General features: G+C 50.1%; 1 protein-coding gene across 5 annotated transcripts in view; it reads left to right on the top strand.

The window, feature by feature from the left end:
• TTC23 (tetratricopeptide repeat domain 23) overlaps positions 1–17,403 on the top strand; it is a 46,639-nt gene that overhangs the window by 8,141 nt on the left and 21,095 nt on the right. For all 5 annotated transcript variants that reach the window (XM_037145940.2, XM_053658891.1, XM_053658889.1 and 2 more), the window contains exons 4-6: positions 2,129–2,279; positions 2,467–2,592; positions 9,398–9,575. In XM_037145940.2, the coding sequence (XP_037001835.2) occupies positions 2,129–2,279; positions 2,467–2,592; positions 9,398–9,575 (455 nt within the window). The remainder of the gene's footprint in view (positions 1–2,128; positions 2,280–2,466; positions 2,593–9,397; positions 9,576–17,403) is intronic.

Raw genomic sequence — 17,403 nt, 5'->3', positions numbered from 1 at the left:
GGTCCCTTCAGATTTGCACTGATGGAGAGACTCTTGCCTGTAAGGAATCACTGCCTGCAAAATAAGTAAGAGACCAGACCAAGCTGGCATCAACAAAAGGCAGTTTATTGGTGCATGCAACTCAGCCACCAAGGGTAAAACTTACTGTGGACTTGGCTGGATCCAGGTGTTCCAACTATGTGATCAGTCTCTCTCTTGGGTCGAGTGTCCAAGGCGAGGAGTATTCTAATTGTCTAGACCTGCCTTTGGGCTCTCCTGAGATCCTGGGGGAGAGAGCAGCGTTGGCTAAATCTCATGGATCGTGGGGGGGGGGGGGGGGGGGGGCAGGTATTACCCCCCCCCCAAAGGAGAATGGATACAGGGAAAATACACACAAGGGTGTCACTTCTTTCTCACTGGGCAAACCTAGGGCTAAATGGACAAGACAGCCTCTCTGTTCATGATTTCTTCACCCGCAAGGTGATGTAATGACGATGCTCATATTAAATTCCCAGGATCGGTCCAGCGAGTAAACAAAGTAACAAGTGGAAAACACCAGAGCGCTAAGCATAGAATTGCCAATAAACTCCACTTGTAGGGTAAAAGACTCTGAGCACCAGCGGGGACCTTGGCCCTCACCTAGTTCAAAGGCAGCCCCCTCCTTGTTTTTAGAGCCGCAGGAAGCAAGTCTGAGTTGAAGCGGCTTGCCCCAGACCCCGCGTTTTATGTGCTGGTCTGAGTCTCAGCCCTTGGATGCCAGTACCAGAGTCCTGGCATTGGGGATTTCTAACGGTGCTTTTCCACAGTCCGAGACCTTCCTGCATCGACAGTCTCTCTCTGTTGAAGGTCAAAGCAGTGCCAGGCACCACGCTAACTCTTCCATGCGTGACCTCACTGCACCTTCACCACCATCCTCTAAGATGGTACTGTTATTATCCCCGCTTACCACTGAGGAAGCCCGAGTTTCGGGGTAGGTGGGGGCGCGGGGGCTTCCTTCTGGGCAGTCTGACCTCAGAGCCAGGGTCCTTGAGCCTCAGCCCACGCTGCCTGCAGGAGACTGAGTGCGAGTTTCAGGAGGGAAGGGGCCGAGGCCGACAACACCGTCCATCACGTCTTTTATAACACTGCTCACATAATCGTCAGTAATGCATTCCTGGCAGGTCGAGTGAGTGGGTGGTTTTGGAAAATGAGATAAAATTCCCTAAGAGCTTCCCTGAGTTTTCACCATCAGAAAATATATTCTTTCTGTTTTATAGACACAGGAACAGAATTAACTTTGTATTTGGCCAGCTTTATTTTTTTAGAACTTGGAGGTATATTTGCACATAATGAATGACCTAAGAGCAGGGGGAGCTCATGGTTGTGGGTGGAGGGGGAGGGAGGTGGAGGGGTGCCCATGTGACGATGGGAGTATGGGGGAGTGAAAAGCCCTGAAAAATAACTGGGGATCCCCCGTGTCCCTCTTACCACAAACCGATGGGCCCCTGGAAGCACAAACACTTCATCGCCACAGGAGTTAGTTCTTGGCAGGAATTTTATTTTTCCACTCCGTTTTGTTTGATATTAGTGCATTACCACACAGGAATAAGAGACTGCGGCACATTGCCTGTTACCTCATTGGAACTGTAAGCTTTAATGTACTTATTGTACGAGTATTATGTTAAAATAACTCTCCGAAGCATGGTGCTAGTTGGGGAAGCAGGAGATCCAGAATTCTGAGCGTTTCATTAAGATGGCTGCCACACAGCCAGGACTAAAATTCATGACTATCTTATTTCCTGCCCAGAATGCCACAGTCCTTGTATTCCATTTGTTTCTTTATAATTAATTAGAGCGTATTTCCCATCTGATATTGGTGAGGTTTCAAAGCTGTTCAGTTTCTGCTTGTTTTGTTTTATTTCCAAAAAGACCATTTGGGGGAAAAAGAAACCACATTGTCTTGAGTACCAGGGTGTGGAAATTGCACCTTCAGTACGAGGTGTAAAACACTTCAGTTGTGACCGTCACTACAGTATTTCCTGCTGCTCTGACACCTCTCCACCAGACGACAGGTGAAGGGGACCTCCCTAGACTCCCTGACTGTGGGTGGCTCTGCCCTTGCCCACTGAGATGACGGGGGAAGCTCAGCCTTCTTTCTCCTTGCCCCCAGGACTGGCGCTCCAAGCAAAACAACACGCAGAAAAAGCCAAAGAAATCCTCGCCCACTCCATCGCCCCTCCCGGGAACGACAACACGGACGTTTTCCGCTGTTCCATCGAGCTCTTCCACACCACGGGGAGAGCCTCGCTCTCCCTTCAGAAGTATCCTTTTGCCTCTCCCTGCAAGTAGAAATACCGCTCCTGTTACTTACAGTTAATTCTCAAGGCCAAACCCCAAGCTGACCGTTGACTCGGGAAGGGCGATGGGATGCGTGTGAGCCCCGGGTGTTCCGGGAAGGAGGGCCCCGGCCTCCAGAATCTGGGGTACGGTTTCCTGAACGCCACTCAGATTTAAGGAAGCTGCAAAGAACTTGACGAAAGCAGAGAGGCTTTCGAAGGAGCTGCTGCAGCGTGGGCGGATTGTCGAGGAAGAATGGATGGAGATTCAGGCACGGGTCAAGCTGTCCTTTGCACAGTAAGTGTCCCGGGTAGGGCTTTTTCTGCGCATGGTGGTCGCAGGCCCTTTGGCTGGAAGACTCTGTCTCTAGGCGGGGGGACCTGCTCCATGATGCTGTGTCTGTGGTTTTTTTCCGGCCATGACAATATTTCGTGCCACCCTGACTCATCTCCATGTATCACTCGGCAATAAGTTTCTAGTACCTGCCTCCCTCTGCTTCTCACCTTTTCCCACACGACGCTGGTTTTCGCTGTTGCCTGTGCCTCAGCTCATCACCGAGGTCTGCTGCTCAGTGTTCTGTAGAAGGCATTGCCACGTGTACTTAGCCGTCCCCAGCTTCCCGCTTCCTCGACAGTGCTGCCACAGGCATCCTGGCCCAGCTCCACGCATGTAGCTGACGTAGACTTTTTCTGAGGTCTGCGCCCCAGCGGTAGGATTGCGTGGTCACAGGGTGCGTTTGTAGTTCAAGTTCACCGCACACTGGCTGATGCTACCCCCATTCACACTCCGCCTCCCCAGACAGGTGGGCTTCTGTTTTTTCACATCCCCAATAGAATCGGACATTTTCCGCCTGTCTCATCTTTGCCAACCTGGTGCATGTAATGTGCTCCCTAATTATTTTTACATTTCTTTCATTAGTGACTTTGCCTACCTCCTTTTATACTTCTTAGCCTTTGGGGATTCCTCTTCTCTGAATAGGCTGTTAGCATTCTTTCTCATTCTTCTTATGGGACTTCCTCTACTTTTCTTGTTGAAAATCAAGATTTTACTGTGCATTATAAATTAGCGCTATTGCTGATATTTTCCTCTTGCTGCCCATTTGTTAATTTTTGTCTGTGGCCTTTCTAATGACAGGCAAATCCTTAATTTTGCTGAAGTCCAAGCCGTCAACCTTCAACCCAATGATTCATTCTTTAGGAGTTGGCTTAGAAAGCCTTTCCCACCTAAATGTCAAAGATATTTTCACAAATGGCCCTGCAAGCCCTGCTCGAAGTCTGTCCCCCATATTTTAACACATAGCATTATCGCTGGCATTAAGTTCTTCGCATTCATAACTCAGTGTATAAATTACCCGTAGCGTATAAATCCCATGGCATGTGTTTCAGTTTGCAGATATATGAAATTTTTTCAGGGTGTTCAGATGTTATTTCTAATCTTATTTTGTGTTATAGACAGAAGCATGTCTGTATGGTAGGGACTCTGAAATTTACTTCCTCTCTGACCTAGTCCAGGGTCAATTTTCGTGAAGGTTCCGAGTGAGCTGTAAAGAAATTGTATTCTTCACTCATTGCATGTAAGGTTTTATTTACTAAGTCTGTCTTTTAGGGTGGCCTTATTAATTCTGTCATTCAAATGTATGTTTTTCTTTTGTCTCTTGTGCCAATTTGATACATTTGTTTTGAAGAGAAGCGTGCTTAAACTTGGACTTAACAATGGTCGGTGGGTCTAGAGCTGTCCATGGCTTTGCTGGTCCTTGTGTGTACAGTCTGATATGTTCCCTTGGGTGGGGGGGTGAAGCAGCCACGCATCTTCATGATCTGTCATTTTATAGGTCAGTGTATATTGCCCCTGTTCCTTGTATCCATATCCATTTTGCCTGATCTTAAAATAGATAGTCTAGCTCTCTTCCGGTTTAAATTTTCCCAACATTTTTTTTTCATCTCTTAATTTTCAATCTTCATCTTTTTGTGTTTTAATTATTGATATATTCAAGTTTAAATGTCCTTTTCTCATACCAGTTTCAAAATCCTTTCTTTCTCCTTTCTTCCCTTTTTAAAAAATGTAGTCAAATATTTTTATCATTTTATATTTAGACCTATGAACTGGCAAGTTATACATTATTTTATTTGTCTTCTAGTAAATGCCATAGAATTTGTCAGTTATATCCCTGACTCATTAGACTCCATTGTAAATGAGTCAATGAGCCACTTTCTAAACAGTGTAAGGGCCTTAGAGCCTGTCAGTTCTCTTTATCTTCCTCTGCTTTGTACATGTTTTTCTGCACTGAAATCACCATCGTATATTTCATACCACAGAGAGGAAGAAGATGTTTGTAAAACACATAACTGACAAAGGACTCGTATCTAGAGTCTGTAAAGAACCCCTACGTGCCAATAAAACAAAGACAAACAACTGACTAGAAATGTGGGCAAGAGGCTTCTCACAGAACAGGCTCATCCACGTAGCCAGTAAACATTAAATGGTGTTCCATCTCATCTGTCCTCAGATAAATGAAGTTCAAAATCATAGAGACTACTTTTCCACTAGAATGGCTAAATTTTTTCTTAAAGACTGATAATATCAAGTGTTGGCAAAGATGTCACGCTCGCCCATGCTTTCTCTTACATTGCTGTTTAGAAAATATTTTGTATAACTACTTTAGAAAATTGGCTTAATCTACTATATTGGAGAGTTTGGCATACCCTGTTACCCAGCATAACCACTCCTAAAAACATGCCCAGTGGAAGTGCATATGCGTCCACCAAGAGACAGCGAAGAATGCCCAACGGTGCATTCCCAGTAATAGCCACGAATTGGAAACGACCCAAATGTTTATCCAAAGTAGAATGGTTAACACTGTGATATGTTCATACAAAGAAAATGGTCCGGGTACTCCTGTGCTTAACATCACTGGTGACCCTCAGGAACACAGTTTGTGAAAGAAGCCAGAACCTAAAGAATTCATTCTGTATGATTCCATTTATGTAACCGGAGGAAAAAGAGAGTAAAGACTGTGCAAGTCTCCAGTCCAGAATTTCTCCCTTTCTAGAAGTAGGTCTTCTATCTTGCATTGTAAAATAGGAAGTATGTAAATCAGAGGTCCAAGATCGGATCGTTGTTGCCATCTGTTAAGCTCTGACTAATGTTATTTGTGCTTAATGTTGAACAACGTTGCTACAAAATAGCGTCAATTGTCTTCCTCCGCCAGAATCTGGCACCTCCTCTGAGTGCTTTCCAAATGAGCAGTGCCAAACCTTGCCAGCAGGTGGCGTGCCTTGTACGCATCTGTGCAGAATACCCAGCATTTCATGACCTCAGCTGCCCTACAAAGTTACCTTCTGTTTAGCAGAGTTGTTTGAAACTTCGCTACTTTCTTTCCCATCCTGACTCTTCACCTTGACCCCGTCACTGGAACTTGCATGTTTAAACTGATGGCTTTTATTCAGTCACTTGGCTTCGTGCCCTCACTGAAGTGTGAATGTTTTGCCCAAACTGATCTGCTTTAGAAAGTAACGACGCTTTGGTTTTGTGCTCTGCGTAGTTACTCTCACAACCACAAGAGCCTTTTCTTTTGCCAGGCCCTGGAGGTGGAAGGCTGGGAGAGTCGCTCAGGCATCTCCCCTGGGGTTTGTGTTTCTCTTAAAAGGGTATCTTTAGGTGCATCTCTGTCCATCTGCATTGCCTTTTATGGTGCCCATCAGGCCAGGCCGGCTCCTCTCCTTGGCTGCAGAGTGAGTCACGCTCCATGCCTTCCACCCGCCGACTGTGGCCTGAAGCCTCGTCCCTTGTACCTGCCCGCCTCCGTTCCAGCACCTGCTTCATTCGGTTGTTATGTACTAACTTGGGAGAGAGTCCACTCATGTATTCCTATGCCCGCAGTTGTTTTAAATGGGGTCGGGAAAGTCACTAGCAAAAATGAGCACCTTCTTCCCCAGGGATGAGGGTTATTTTTCTCTCCTGGTGACTGATAGCGGGATCCCCAGAGACAGGCAGCTGGCTTTACGTGAACACCACTGCCCGTGCGTGCACACGATTATTAGAGCAATCTTTCTGTGTGGCGCGGTCGTGCCGACCCACTGAGACGGCTGCTCCATAACACGTGGCCTGTCTGGGTCTTCTCTCCGATGGCTGGTGTCGTCTCTGCAGTCGTCCACAGCTTGTCTGGCGGGCACTTGGCCTGGCCTTGCTGTGCTGGACTCTCTCTCACGTGTGCCTGGCATAAGGAAACTCCCCACACACCAGCAACAGGACACTTCTGAGGTGTCTCTGAGGAATGGGACGTGCTGCCAATGGCAACGTGGGCTTTAGAGCCAGGTAGCCCCAGGGTCAGGTCAGCGTTCACGTTCACTCGTCCTCCCTGTTAAAGGGGGAACAATAGACCCTCCCTACTGGTTGCATTGATGATGAAACGGGCCCCACACTAAAGCATCTGGGGACCCTACATCATAGGCCCTTTAAAAAAGAAAGTAGTTATTGGCCTGGGTGGGTAGCGTAGTTGGTTAGAGTATCATCGAGTTATGCCAAGGTTGCAAGTTCGATCCCCGGTCAGAGCACACACAAGCATCAACCAATGAATGCACAACTAAATAGAACAACAGATCGACGTTTCTGTCTGTCTCTCTCCCCCCTGCCCACCTCATTCCCTAAAAAATCAATAAAGTGAAAAAGTAGTTATTATTGTCATCGAACATTCTAGTTAAACATTTTCCTTTCTATGATTTCCCAGAACGAATTTGGATGTTAAGCGTGTCCTCACCTCACAGGAAGACCCTGGCTTTAAGACTGCCCCTGGAATGCCAAATTCTTTCCTGTATTTTTTTTTCCCTGTGACTCAAGAGGGCTGCTTTTGTCTTTGTGCTCATGGGCCACCTGAGCCGAAAATCATAGTCTTGTATGTTTCTTTTTCAAGCTTGAGTTTGTTTCTCTATCTTGCTTGCTTTTGAGTCATTGTGGCCACCAGGTTTGGCAAGTGACTCTGACACCCGCTTTCCAAAGAGGGAAGAAGATGGGGGAGGCTTCTTCCTCGCCCTGTCCCACCTGGAAACAGGGAGAAGACCAGGGAAGAACAATGGCAGGTGGGACGGGACGGCCACCTGCCGTCATCACCTCATTGGGGTGGCATTTTTATTTCTTCACGCTCCCCCCCCGCCCCCCACCCCAGCACTCCCCCTGGCTGCTATTGGGAATTTTGGTGATTCAGCGGCAGACTTCACTTTTCCATCTCACAGTCCTGCCTAAGCGCTCCAGGCCGTAATCTGCAAACCTCGCTTTTGCTTTCTGGGCTCGGTATGTGTGTGTATGTATGCATTTTAGTTCATAACGTCGCCTGGAGGTCTTTGATCTCTCGGTTGCACCTCTGTAGACGTGTCTCTTTAACGAATCACTTTCTCTGCGTTTAGCTTTCGGGACTTAGAGGCTCTGACACACGGTCGTGTGTTCAAAGGCCCCGCTCCCCATCTCGCCCCTGGGAGATGCCCCGCTGCTCCTGGAAGAGGCGTCCCCACTGCCAGCCCCTCCCGGGGGACACGGTGTGGCCGGAGCGCTCCGAGCCTGTTCACCCAAGAAGACTTTTTCCCTCTGGCACACTTCTGCCCTGCAGTCTTGGGGTTGAAGAGAAGCTGTTAACTTACATTAAGTCTGATTTCTTTTTTTAAAAAAATTTTATTTGCTTTCAGAGAGAGGGGAAGGGAGGGAGAAAGAGAGGAAGAGAAGCATTGAGCTATCAGCTGCCTCTTGAGTGCCCCCTCCTGGGGACCTGGCCCACAACCCAGGCATGTGCCCCGACCTGGATTTAAACCTGCAAATTGACGTCAGTTCACAGGCCGATGCTCAGTCCACTGAGCCATACCAGCCAGGGCTGATTCCTTTCTTTCTTTTAAAAAATCATTTATTTTTAATGTGGGGAAGCAGAAAAACCTCTGCAGTGCCACAGGAGACTGCATTTGATTGTCACATGTTTAAAAAAAACAGCTTCCATCCCTGTGAGATCCTCCGAAGCTCATCCGAAATGGGATAGCTTCTCATCAGGTGCTGTGTAAAGTGACTGTGGAGGTATTTTCTTCACCCAGTAAAATCTGCCGTGGTTTAAGTGCAGACCCGCCAGACGAACACACTGCCGCATTCTGCTGTTTAAATCTTTTCATCTGCCAGGTGTTTCCTAAGGTGTCTGGAGGGCTTTGGGATTACCCATGATGGCCTGCTCCCAGCTAAGAAATCCTCAAAGCATCCAGCAGAAGTAAAAAGGGGAAACGTTGCTCTCCCGAACACTGCAGAGACAGGCAGAATGACCGAAAACTGACGGAGGCTTTAAGTGAGCTGGCGATGGAGCTAAGAACACAATTCCATTATTTCTGGCACAGTCCCAGCTCGATTCCTTTTTTAAAAATTATTACTAAATACATTGTGAAGCTACAGTGATTTTGTTTTCTATCTGGCCTTTCCTTTGACGCGAACAGCGCGTTCTCCATGAGCCGCAGAAGGGTCCTTGTAGGCTGCATTAGCACCCGAGCCCGTGTGTGTTCGTTAGCTCCCACGAGCCAGTGAAGTGTCCCCTGTTGTTGATCTTAACCTCAGGTGAGGAAATGGTTCAGCGACTTGAAGCACACACAGCTAGTGAGTGGTGGAGGCAGGATTTGAACCTTCCTCGTCATTCCAAAGTCCATCCTTGACTGCTCTGCCTTTGGGTGGAAAGAAGTCTTAGTTGCCTAGGAGACGAAACTGGACAACAGGGATCAGAGAGCCAAATCCTCACCAGTAGACCACTTGCATGTTCTTCTTCTTTTTTTTTTAATCTTTGGGTCTCCAGGGGTCTCACCATGGAGTTCTCCTTCTTCTTCTTCTTCAGAGTCTGTTTATTTATTTTTAGAGAGAGTGGAGGGGAGGGAAAAGGAGAAGGAGAGAAACATCTATATGTGGTTGCCTCTCATGCGCCCCCTACTGGGGACTTGGCCCTCAACCCAAGCATGTGCTCTGACTGGGAATCGAACCAGCGACTCTTGGGTTCACAGGCCTGTACTCAATCCAGTGAGCCACACCAATCAGGGCTGCATTTTTAATATTTTCTATTTCAACTATTCTAAAAATAATCCCTCTGATTTCTTAGGATGTATCAAGGTCAGAAGAAATCAAAAGAAGCTCTGCCCCACTACCAGGAGGCTCTAGAATACACTGAGATGAGTAAAGGAGAGAAGAGTCTGGAATGCGTGCCAGTCCTGAGGGAGCTGGCAGGTGCAGAACAGGCCCTGAAACAGCACGACGCGGCCGTCAACCACCTCTTACAGGTAAGCGGCAACCTGCCGGCCACCAAAGCTGCTCTCGACGCAAAGGCTTTTCGTAAACACAAGCCACGTAACCGCTCTGAGAATGCCTGGCTTTGCTGTGTGTGCCGATAAGCAGAGCCCACGACCTGGGGCGGGTGCTCAGCAAGCATCCTTGTACAGACAGCCCACGGCCCGGTGGGTGCGTGCGGGATACGGGTCCTCCGTTTCCAGGTGCCCATTCCACAGGCAGCCCGCGCGTCCCTGAAGATGGCGCATCACATACCAGGCGGGTGGTCTAACCTTCTGTGATCGAACCGATGAGGGTTCTTTTCCACTACACGCTAAAATCTTGACCCGGAGCCGTTGGGAGTTGTTATCCTTTAGCTGCTGCTCGACTTTGCCTTTGTGGGGTTACTCTGTGAGTGTGTCGTCAGAGTGTGTCAGAAAAAACGCCTGATTGGATGGATACCGGGACAGAGAGGTGACTTTAAGGAGTCAGTGCACGTGCTCACAGGGGCTGGGAGGTCGGAAACCCACGGGGGAGGCAGGCCAGCCGCAGCGCAAGCCAGAAGACATGGTCTCGAGGGAGAACCCCTTCTTCGGGAAACCTCAGCTTTTTGCTCAGGCTTAAGCCTTTAACTCCTGTTGTCGTGGGTAATGTCTTCACTCAGAGTCCACGGACTGGAAATGTTCGTCTCTGCCACAGAGCGTGTTCCCAGCAATGTCTGGACCCGAGTTTGCTCAACAGCGGGGCCCTGTAGCCTAGCCGAGCTGGTCCGTAAGATTTCCCATCGCAGGGAGTTGGATGCTTTTGTGTCGGGTCCTCTGCTGAAAGCACATTTTAAATCGTGTTCGAGGAGAATTCTCTCCTGTTAAAGTGGTAAAATACAGACTAATTCATGCCTGTTCTTTTCCAATGAGATACAATGGTACTGAGAGTTCTTTATGGTTATTTTTAAATGGATCTGACCTTTCTATTCCCACTGATAGGTTATTAGCGTGTCCCGTTCCATCACTTTATCCGCATTCCTTCTCTTCATATTACTGCCACCCTGGGACATTCTATTATTTCCTGTTCATAGACAGGGAAGGTCAAGTATGAGAACAGCTGAGGTCAGGCCCAGGGGTGCCGTTCACATCGATCAGTGGCCTGACCCAGACTCCAACCAAGTACATTTCAGAGAAACCGTTCCGGCTGGTGCATGGAGAATGGATTGGGGAGGAAGCGAGGGAGTGAAAGTGGAGGGACCCGCCGGGAGGCTGTCGAAGGGGACAGTGGCTTGAACTAGGGTGCCGAGGGGACAGTGAGGAGGAGCAGGCGGGTTGGACAAGGACTCGGGAGGTGGACCAGGTCAGACACGGGGGCTGATTGGCGGTGGGCAGAAGAGGGAAGGGGACGGTCAAAGACGGCTCCCAGTTTTCCGGCCTGAACAACTGAGTGGATGTTCGTGGCCTTTACACTGGGGGAGTGCGTGGCACTGGGTGACGGAGGGATGGCGAGCGCAGGTCATGAGGGCTTGCCGCCTTGCGGGCCACCGCTGGGGAGGCAGACCAGTGACAGTGACAGCTGCTTGGTTCGACGGCGAGGCCTGAAGCTCGGCTGTGAGGTCCGAAAGTCAGCTACTCGGGCACAGTAACTGGGTAACCCGGGGAAGGACACAGAGACGCATTTGCAAGAAAAACATGAGAAAAAGTGAAAATGAAGTAGATACCGTCTAGCCCACAGGTGACAAACACAAGGTCAACGGACCGAATCCGGCCTCCGTTTTGTTTTATCCAGCCCGGCACCTTGTTTCCACCCGGCAGTGGCGCCCAGCTCCTTGCCCCTCGTTAAGGAGTAGTTACATTTACACCGTCCTAAAGTTACATTCGGCCCTTGGAAGGCAACTGTGAGGCTGATGTGGCCCCTGGTGAAAATGAGTTTGACTCCCCTGTTCTAGGTCTTTTGAGTCCTTTTGCAATTAAGGAGGACAAGCGTTAGGAGGCTTTACGAGTTCATAGTTTATTGGCACAGTGCCTGATATACCGTGGTACTTGGGAACTTTTAAAAAAATTCTCTTTCCTTTGCTTTTCTTCCTTTACTTTTCCTTCACTGACGACCTGGCTATGGGAACCATGGAGGCAATTGTAAGCACAGAAACCCGATCGTGGAGCGAGGTCGTGAATGTAGGCGCCTGGTCCCAAAGGTGCTGGGAGGTGCGGAGGCCTGGCCAGACAGAGGCAGGGACGCGTGCCTAGGCCTGAGGTCAGCCAGAGCTCGCATTCCGGGCACTGCGAGGTTTTGGGTCTTAGGGGTGTTCTGTATCCAGGCGAGACGGGAGTACTTGCGTAACACTCGTCAAGTTGGGAAGGTTGCTTGTGCTTGAGGTTCATAAAGATGAGAGGGTGTCCACAAATACTTGCTGAGTATTATTAAAGAGATCACTTGGTGGAGTCAAAATAGCATTGACTGTGAAATCAGAAGATCTGACTTGGAGGTCAGAATCTTCTATTTGATTGTACAAGTCATTTAATTTCCCAAGAAAAGAAAGAACAGCCCTGGTTTAGTGGATTGAGAAGCGGCCTGTGAACCAAAGGGTCGCAGGTTCGATTCCCACTCAGGGCACATCGCCTGGGTGGTAAGCCAGGTCCCCAGAAGGGGGCGGGTGAGAGGCAACCGCAACACACTGATGTTTCTCTCCCTCTGTTTCTCTCTCCCTTCCCCTCTCTCTAAAAATAAATAAATAAAATCTTTTTAAAAAGAAAAGAAAAAAAAAGACCCTATCCACTTCCCAAAACCCCTCAAAGGTTCAAGACAGAAAATGTGTTGTTCCCATACAAGATACTTTTATTTATTAACACTCATTATTAAACATTTATCAAGGCTTCTCTTTTCTTTAGGAGTTTTGCCTAAGGCTCAGAAAGGTTTCGTGTGGCCACGGCTCTTCAGGGGAGCTCGTGTCGAAAAGCCATCTATTAAATGCACACAAAGAGAAGGGGTTTTATTAATTCCCCATCTTGTTTTCCACTCTGCATTCCTTCAGAGTGAGAGAAGCACCCAGAGAGAAAAGACCTTTTATTTTCTGCAGAACGTAGAGCAGTTCCAAAGTATTTTAGGAACTGACCCATTAAAATGGAGGAAAATAAAAGCGAGCCCCGCCGAGCCACCCCTGGGGGGAGACAGCCGTCCCAGGAACGGATCAAAGAGACTATCAGTGCCTCGGCAGCAGGGGGCTGAGAGACAGCCACACAGATGGGATTGTTCCTGAAACCCCCCCTGGCAGCTTTTGGCAGGGGAACCTTGTTTTCCTATCCACAAGAAAAATCGCAGGGTTTTGTTCCCCCGGAGCCAGAGCGTTGCTTGCGGGGGTTTGGGGGAGGGGTGTTTTCAGGGGGCACAGGGAACACCACGCTGGCTCTGCACCTTCTCCACAACGCTGGCCCTTGAACTGCATCTCTCTCCGTACGGTTTGCTGAGCAGCGCTGCTGCTGCTGCTCAGAAGTTCCCGGGTTTAGGGAAGTCTGATTGGCAGATTATTTAGCCTGTCAGTTACTCTGCCAGAGACGCGGAGGTCAGGAAATCCTGATGCAGGTTCCTGCCCTGGCTGTGTCATCTGCTGTGGCCTGCGCAGGTCACCGCCGATAGCTGCTCACCCCCGGCTCCGGGTCCCGGCTGCTCCGTGGATGGCAGCGCTTCTGATTGGTTCCTGTTCGCTGCTGTGTGTTTGCTGGAACATGCTGGTGTTAACTTCAAAATCTCTGAGAATATCGGCCTTTTTTTTTTTAACTAGAAAAGATGCAGAGTACAATTACGATGCCATGCATGATAGAAATGTTCTAAGAATGACGTCACCCAGGTTCCGTACTGTTTCTTTTCCAATAATAACTATTTTTTAATAAAACATTACTTATGTATATGTATAGTAAAAAAAGTCAAGCCATATAGTAAAATACAAAGGCACGACTTACAAGCCCTTCCGGGCCTCCTCTCCCCAAAGCGGCTGCCACTGCCCCGTGAGTATGTGTAGATTGGGAGGCGGGCAGAGGAGGGGAAAGAAAAAGTGACGCATTTGACATCATGAAAGTGAAAAACTCCTCTGTGATGAAACACAGGCGAGTCCAAAAATAATTGTCAAAGAGGGGAAAATACAGAAAGAGTTCTTAGAAAATCTATAACACAACTCCGTATAAATATGGACAAGAGAAAAGCACAGATAACTTATAGCAGCAGAAACTCAAAAGGCCAGTAACCACACAAAAATAATCCTTAGCCTCGTTTTGTTCCTAAAGAAATATCATTGAACCTAGGAGATGCTGTTGTTTAAGTTCAAAGGTGCCCTGTGATGGCAAGGGCGTGGGGAAGCCGGTGTCCTCACGCCCTGCTGGTAGGAGTGGGGGTCGGCACCTCTCGGGGGGGAAGGCGATCGATATCCCCTCTCCAGTTTTGAAACGCAGCAATCCTTCGACTCATCAGCGTCGGAAACGTACCTAAGGGAGAGCTGTGTACAAGAGTGCGCAGCTCTCAGGACAATGACACGGTGTCATCGGCAACAGTGGAAAATTAGAAATACCCTACACTCCATTCCTAGGGGAGTGATTATGAAATTACGATGGAATACTCCAGAGCAGGGGTGTCTGACCGGTGCCCCGCGGGCCGTGCGGGCTCAGGGTGGCTGGGAATGCCACCCAGCACAGCGTCATAAAGTAACTTAAAACATGAGGGTTTTTTTTGTGATTATGTGTCGAAGTGTCTTTCATGCGTGGCCCACAACAGCCCACAGTGTGGCCTAGAGACGCCAAAAGGTTGGACACCCGTGCGAGCCACCGAGGAGAAGGGGGCGGCTGTGTAGGCTCTGATGTGACGGACGTTCAGAGTGTGTTATTAATCGCAAAAGCCAGATGTGGGCCAGGTGTTCTGTCCGTCGACAGCTGATGAAACCCCACCCTGCGGTGGGCTCTGGGACTGAAGGTTCAGGGGTCCGGGCCCCGCCTGCAAGGAGCAGCCTAGTGTGCGAGAGGGGCCTTAGCTGGATCATCATGCAGGCCAACCTCAAACTACAGCCACCACAAGCGCTGCAGGGAGAGAGGAGTACCAGGTGCTGGCACCCCCAGTAGGGCCTTCGAGAAGGAGACACCCCAAAGGTGGAGGGGGAGAGAGAGCCCAGAGGGCGGGGTGGGCGATGGAGCTGAGGTAAAGGTGGAGCCAGGTAATGATTCCACATGTCTGTGCGTGTGTGTGTGTGTGTGTGTGTGTGTGTAAAAACATGCACCTATCTACGTGCGCGTGTCTGTATAGAGCACCCCGGTGTTTCTGAGAGGACAGAGGACACACAGGACGCTGCGGACAGAGACGACCTGTAAGGAATCGGACTGGGAATGGGGGGAAGCGAAGGTAACACTTACCGACAGGAGGGAGGGGGCATTTACAATCGTGTTCCCTCTTTTCTCGCACTTAGGATTTTAAAAATTATGTGCAGACGTGACTGTCCAAATGTAGACACAGAGTTCGGTGCTAAGAAAGCGCGCACATGGAACTACAAGAGGGGGAACGTACAAGCCCCCGGCACATCTATTTTGGCGCTAACCTTTCAGAGAGAGAGGAGGGCCTTTCCTCTCCAGCCCTCTGGAGGAGCTAAAATTGACAGCTGGAGAGCCGCCAGTGAGGACTTTCTCTGACTATTAAAAGAAACTAGCTCGGTCCAGGGCCCTGAGAACTCTGTTTTCCAATGGCTCGTCCACCCAGTGAGTTCCCTTTCATCTGCTCCCCTGGGGATTCCCAGCCCCGCCCCCACCCCTGCAGCTGCCCTGGTGTGTGCAGCCACAAAAGGCTTCCCCACTGGGCAGAGATAGGACAGGAAAGGAAGTGGCACCCTTGGGCTTCAGCATGACCCGATCTTGCACGAGGGTGTCAGCTCGGATGCTCGATGCTTGGGCAGGACTGACAGAGAAAGCTACGCGGCTTCACAGCTGGTTTGTTATAAAGAATCAGGGAGCTCACACCTTGCAGTGACCAGTGAACTTGAGCTTCTGTGGAATTAAGGCGCAGCTTTGAATCAAAGCAGGAAGCCAGGCCCTTGCGGGGAGGTGCCCTGACACCTGCTGCACCCGCCACCCGCAGCCCGACTCCCCTCTGTGGTGCCCCGCTCTAATTCGTCCCCAGGGCTGCTCAGGTGGCCAGCCTCACGCAGTCAGCTCACCCTCCCTCCCTGCCCAGCCAACTCCGTTTGGGGGCCAAGTCTACCACTTAGCAACTCCGACTCCAAAGCGGTGATTCATTGCATCGACCGGAGGCTCATCCTTCTGTGACACTGCCCCTCTTTGTCACCAGCTGTTGGACTAGACAGGCCTGCGATGTGGAGTCACGAGCCTCCGTGCGACCCCATGTTCGGCTACCATGTGACCTGCAGCCAGGCGCTGAGCCTCCTTGGGGCTTCCCTGCCCCCTTGGGAAACCGGGCTGTTTTCCCTGTCGCTGGCCACTTTGAGATGAAGCAGGCTGGTGCGTGTCATTCACAGAGCATTGTGCCTGGCTTTTAAAAGTAGGTGCCTGATCTGTGTGAGCTCCCTCCCTCTGTCCCTCCCTCCCTCTGCCAGGTTCCAGGCCCTCTCCACCTGCTTCCGAGGGAGCAGCCCACTCTCCCCTGCTTTGTCTGTTGGAGAGACATGGAAGATTCTGTTTGAGATCCGGGAGGGGTCCTTCTGCTTCAAAACAGGAGCTTGAACATCGGTGCCGCCAGGGGCTTGGCGTCCTTCTGTAAGTTGCTGGCCCAGTGGCACATTTTGGAAACAGAACTACGTTAAGGTGCGTAGATGGGGTCCAACTCCTGTGTGAATCGACCACCGTCCATTCATGCCATTCATTCCCCTGCTGCTGAGTATTCAGGCAGATCCCCCCTGTGCACCACCCCAAATACCGCTTCAGTGGCCTTCAGGGTGTTTTTGACATTGACCGTGATGGACGGTGCACTGTAGGCTGGACCAGACCTGAAGGGCTGGCAGGAGGGCGTGGACAGAAAGTGAGTGTGTGGGGGTGGCACAGGACCAGAAGCTGCGCAGCCACCCGAACAGTGAAGGGGGGTTGAAACAAAACACGGGGGTGGGGTAAAGTTGTGCTGCAGCTGTGAGCCTCCTTTTGCCCACCCCTGTGTGAAGTCATTGTGATTCGAAGTCTTTCCTGGGCTCGCAGGCTGCGCTCTGCAGTGTCGGGTTGTAGACACAGTTGCCCCAGGGCAAGAACACAGAATAAGCGTGATTCAGTCTGCATGTGGGTATCTCCTTGTCGCTTCTTTGCCCTTCGCTCAGAACACTTGGTCCTTGGACTCTGTCCCTGGGGCTTCCGTCCTCTTCACTTGCATGCTGTCTGCCGCCTTTCCGGAGGGCCCAGTATTTGAAAAGCGTTTCAAGTCAGAGCCCCCGGCCAAATCGAGGATGATGACGGCTCTGGGGGCTGCCAGCATCTCTTCTTCGCTTTATTTATACTCCGTGATAACAAACGTACTTATTGTTGGCGTTTAGGAGTATGAACCCTGATGGATCGAACACGGCAGTACAAGAAAGGACCAGCCCCCTTGGTCAGGAGCGGCCCCTGTCACGGGGAGTCCGGAGCTACTAACTGAGTTGGCCTTAACATGTGACAAATGTGGTGACCGCCCACGGTCTACGCTGATGACCGTCTCAGAAATGCATTCAGCTGGCCATCAGAGGAGCCAGTCTTTATGGCTCCCCCGTCTCACTGCTTGGTGTGGACTGCAAGGTTGCAGTGGTGTGGCGTTGACCATCCAGCTCCTGGAGGCTGGATGCATCAGGGGGCACCGCCGAGTGGGCTGGCATCAGTAGTGAGCCAGCCCCCCCATGGGCCAGGGCGGGATGGG

Source organism: Artibeus jamaicensis, unplaced genomic scaffold (assembly GCF_021234435.1).
Source record: "Artibeus jamaicensis isolate MK-2021 breed Jamaican fruit bat unplaced genomic scaffold, CSHL_Jam_final scaffold_612, whole genome shotgun sequence".
Taxonomy (NCBI): Eukaryota; Metazoa; Chordata; class Mammalia; order Chiroptera; family Phyllostomidae; genus Artibeus; species Artibeus jamaicensis.
This window is presented reverse-complemented; position numbering and strand designations above follow the sequence as displayed.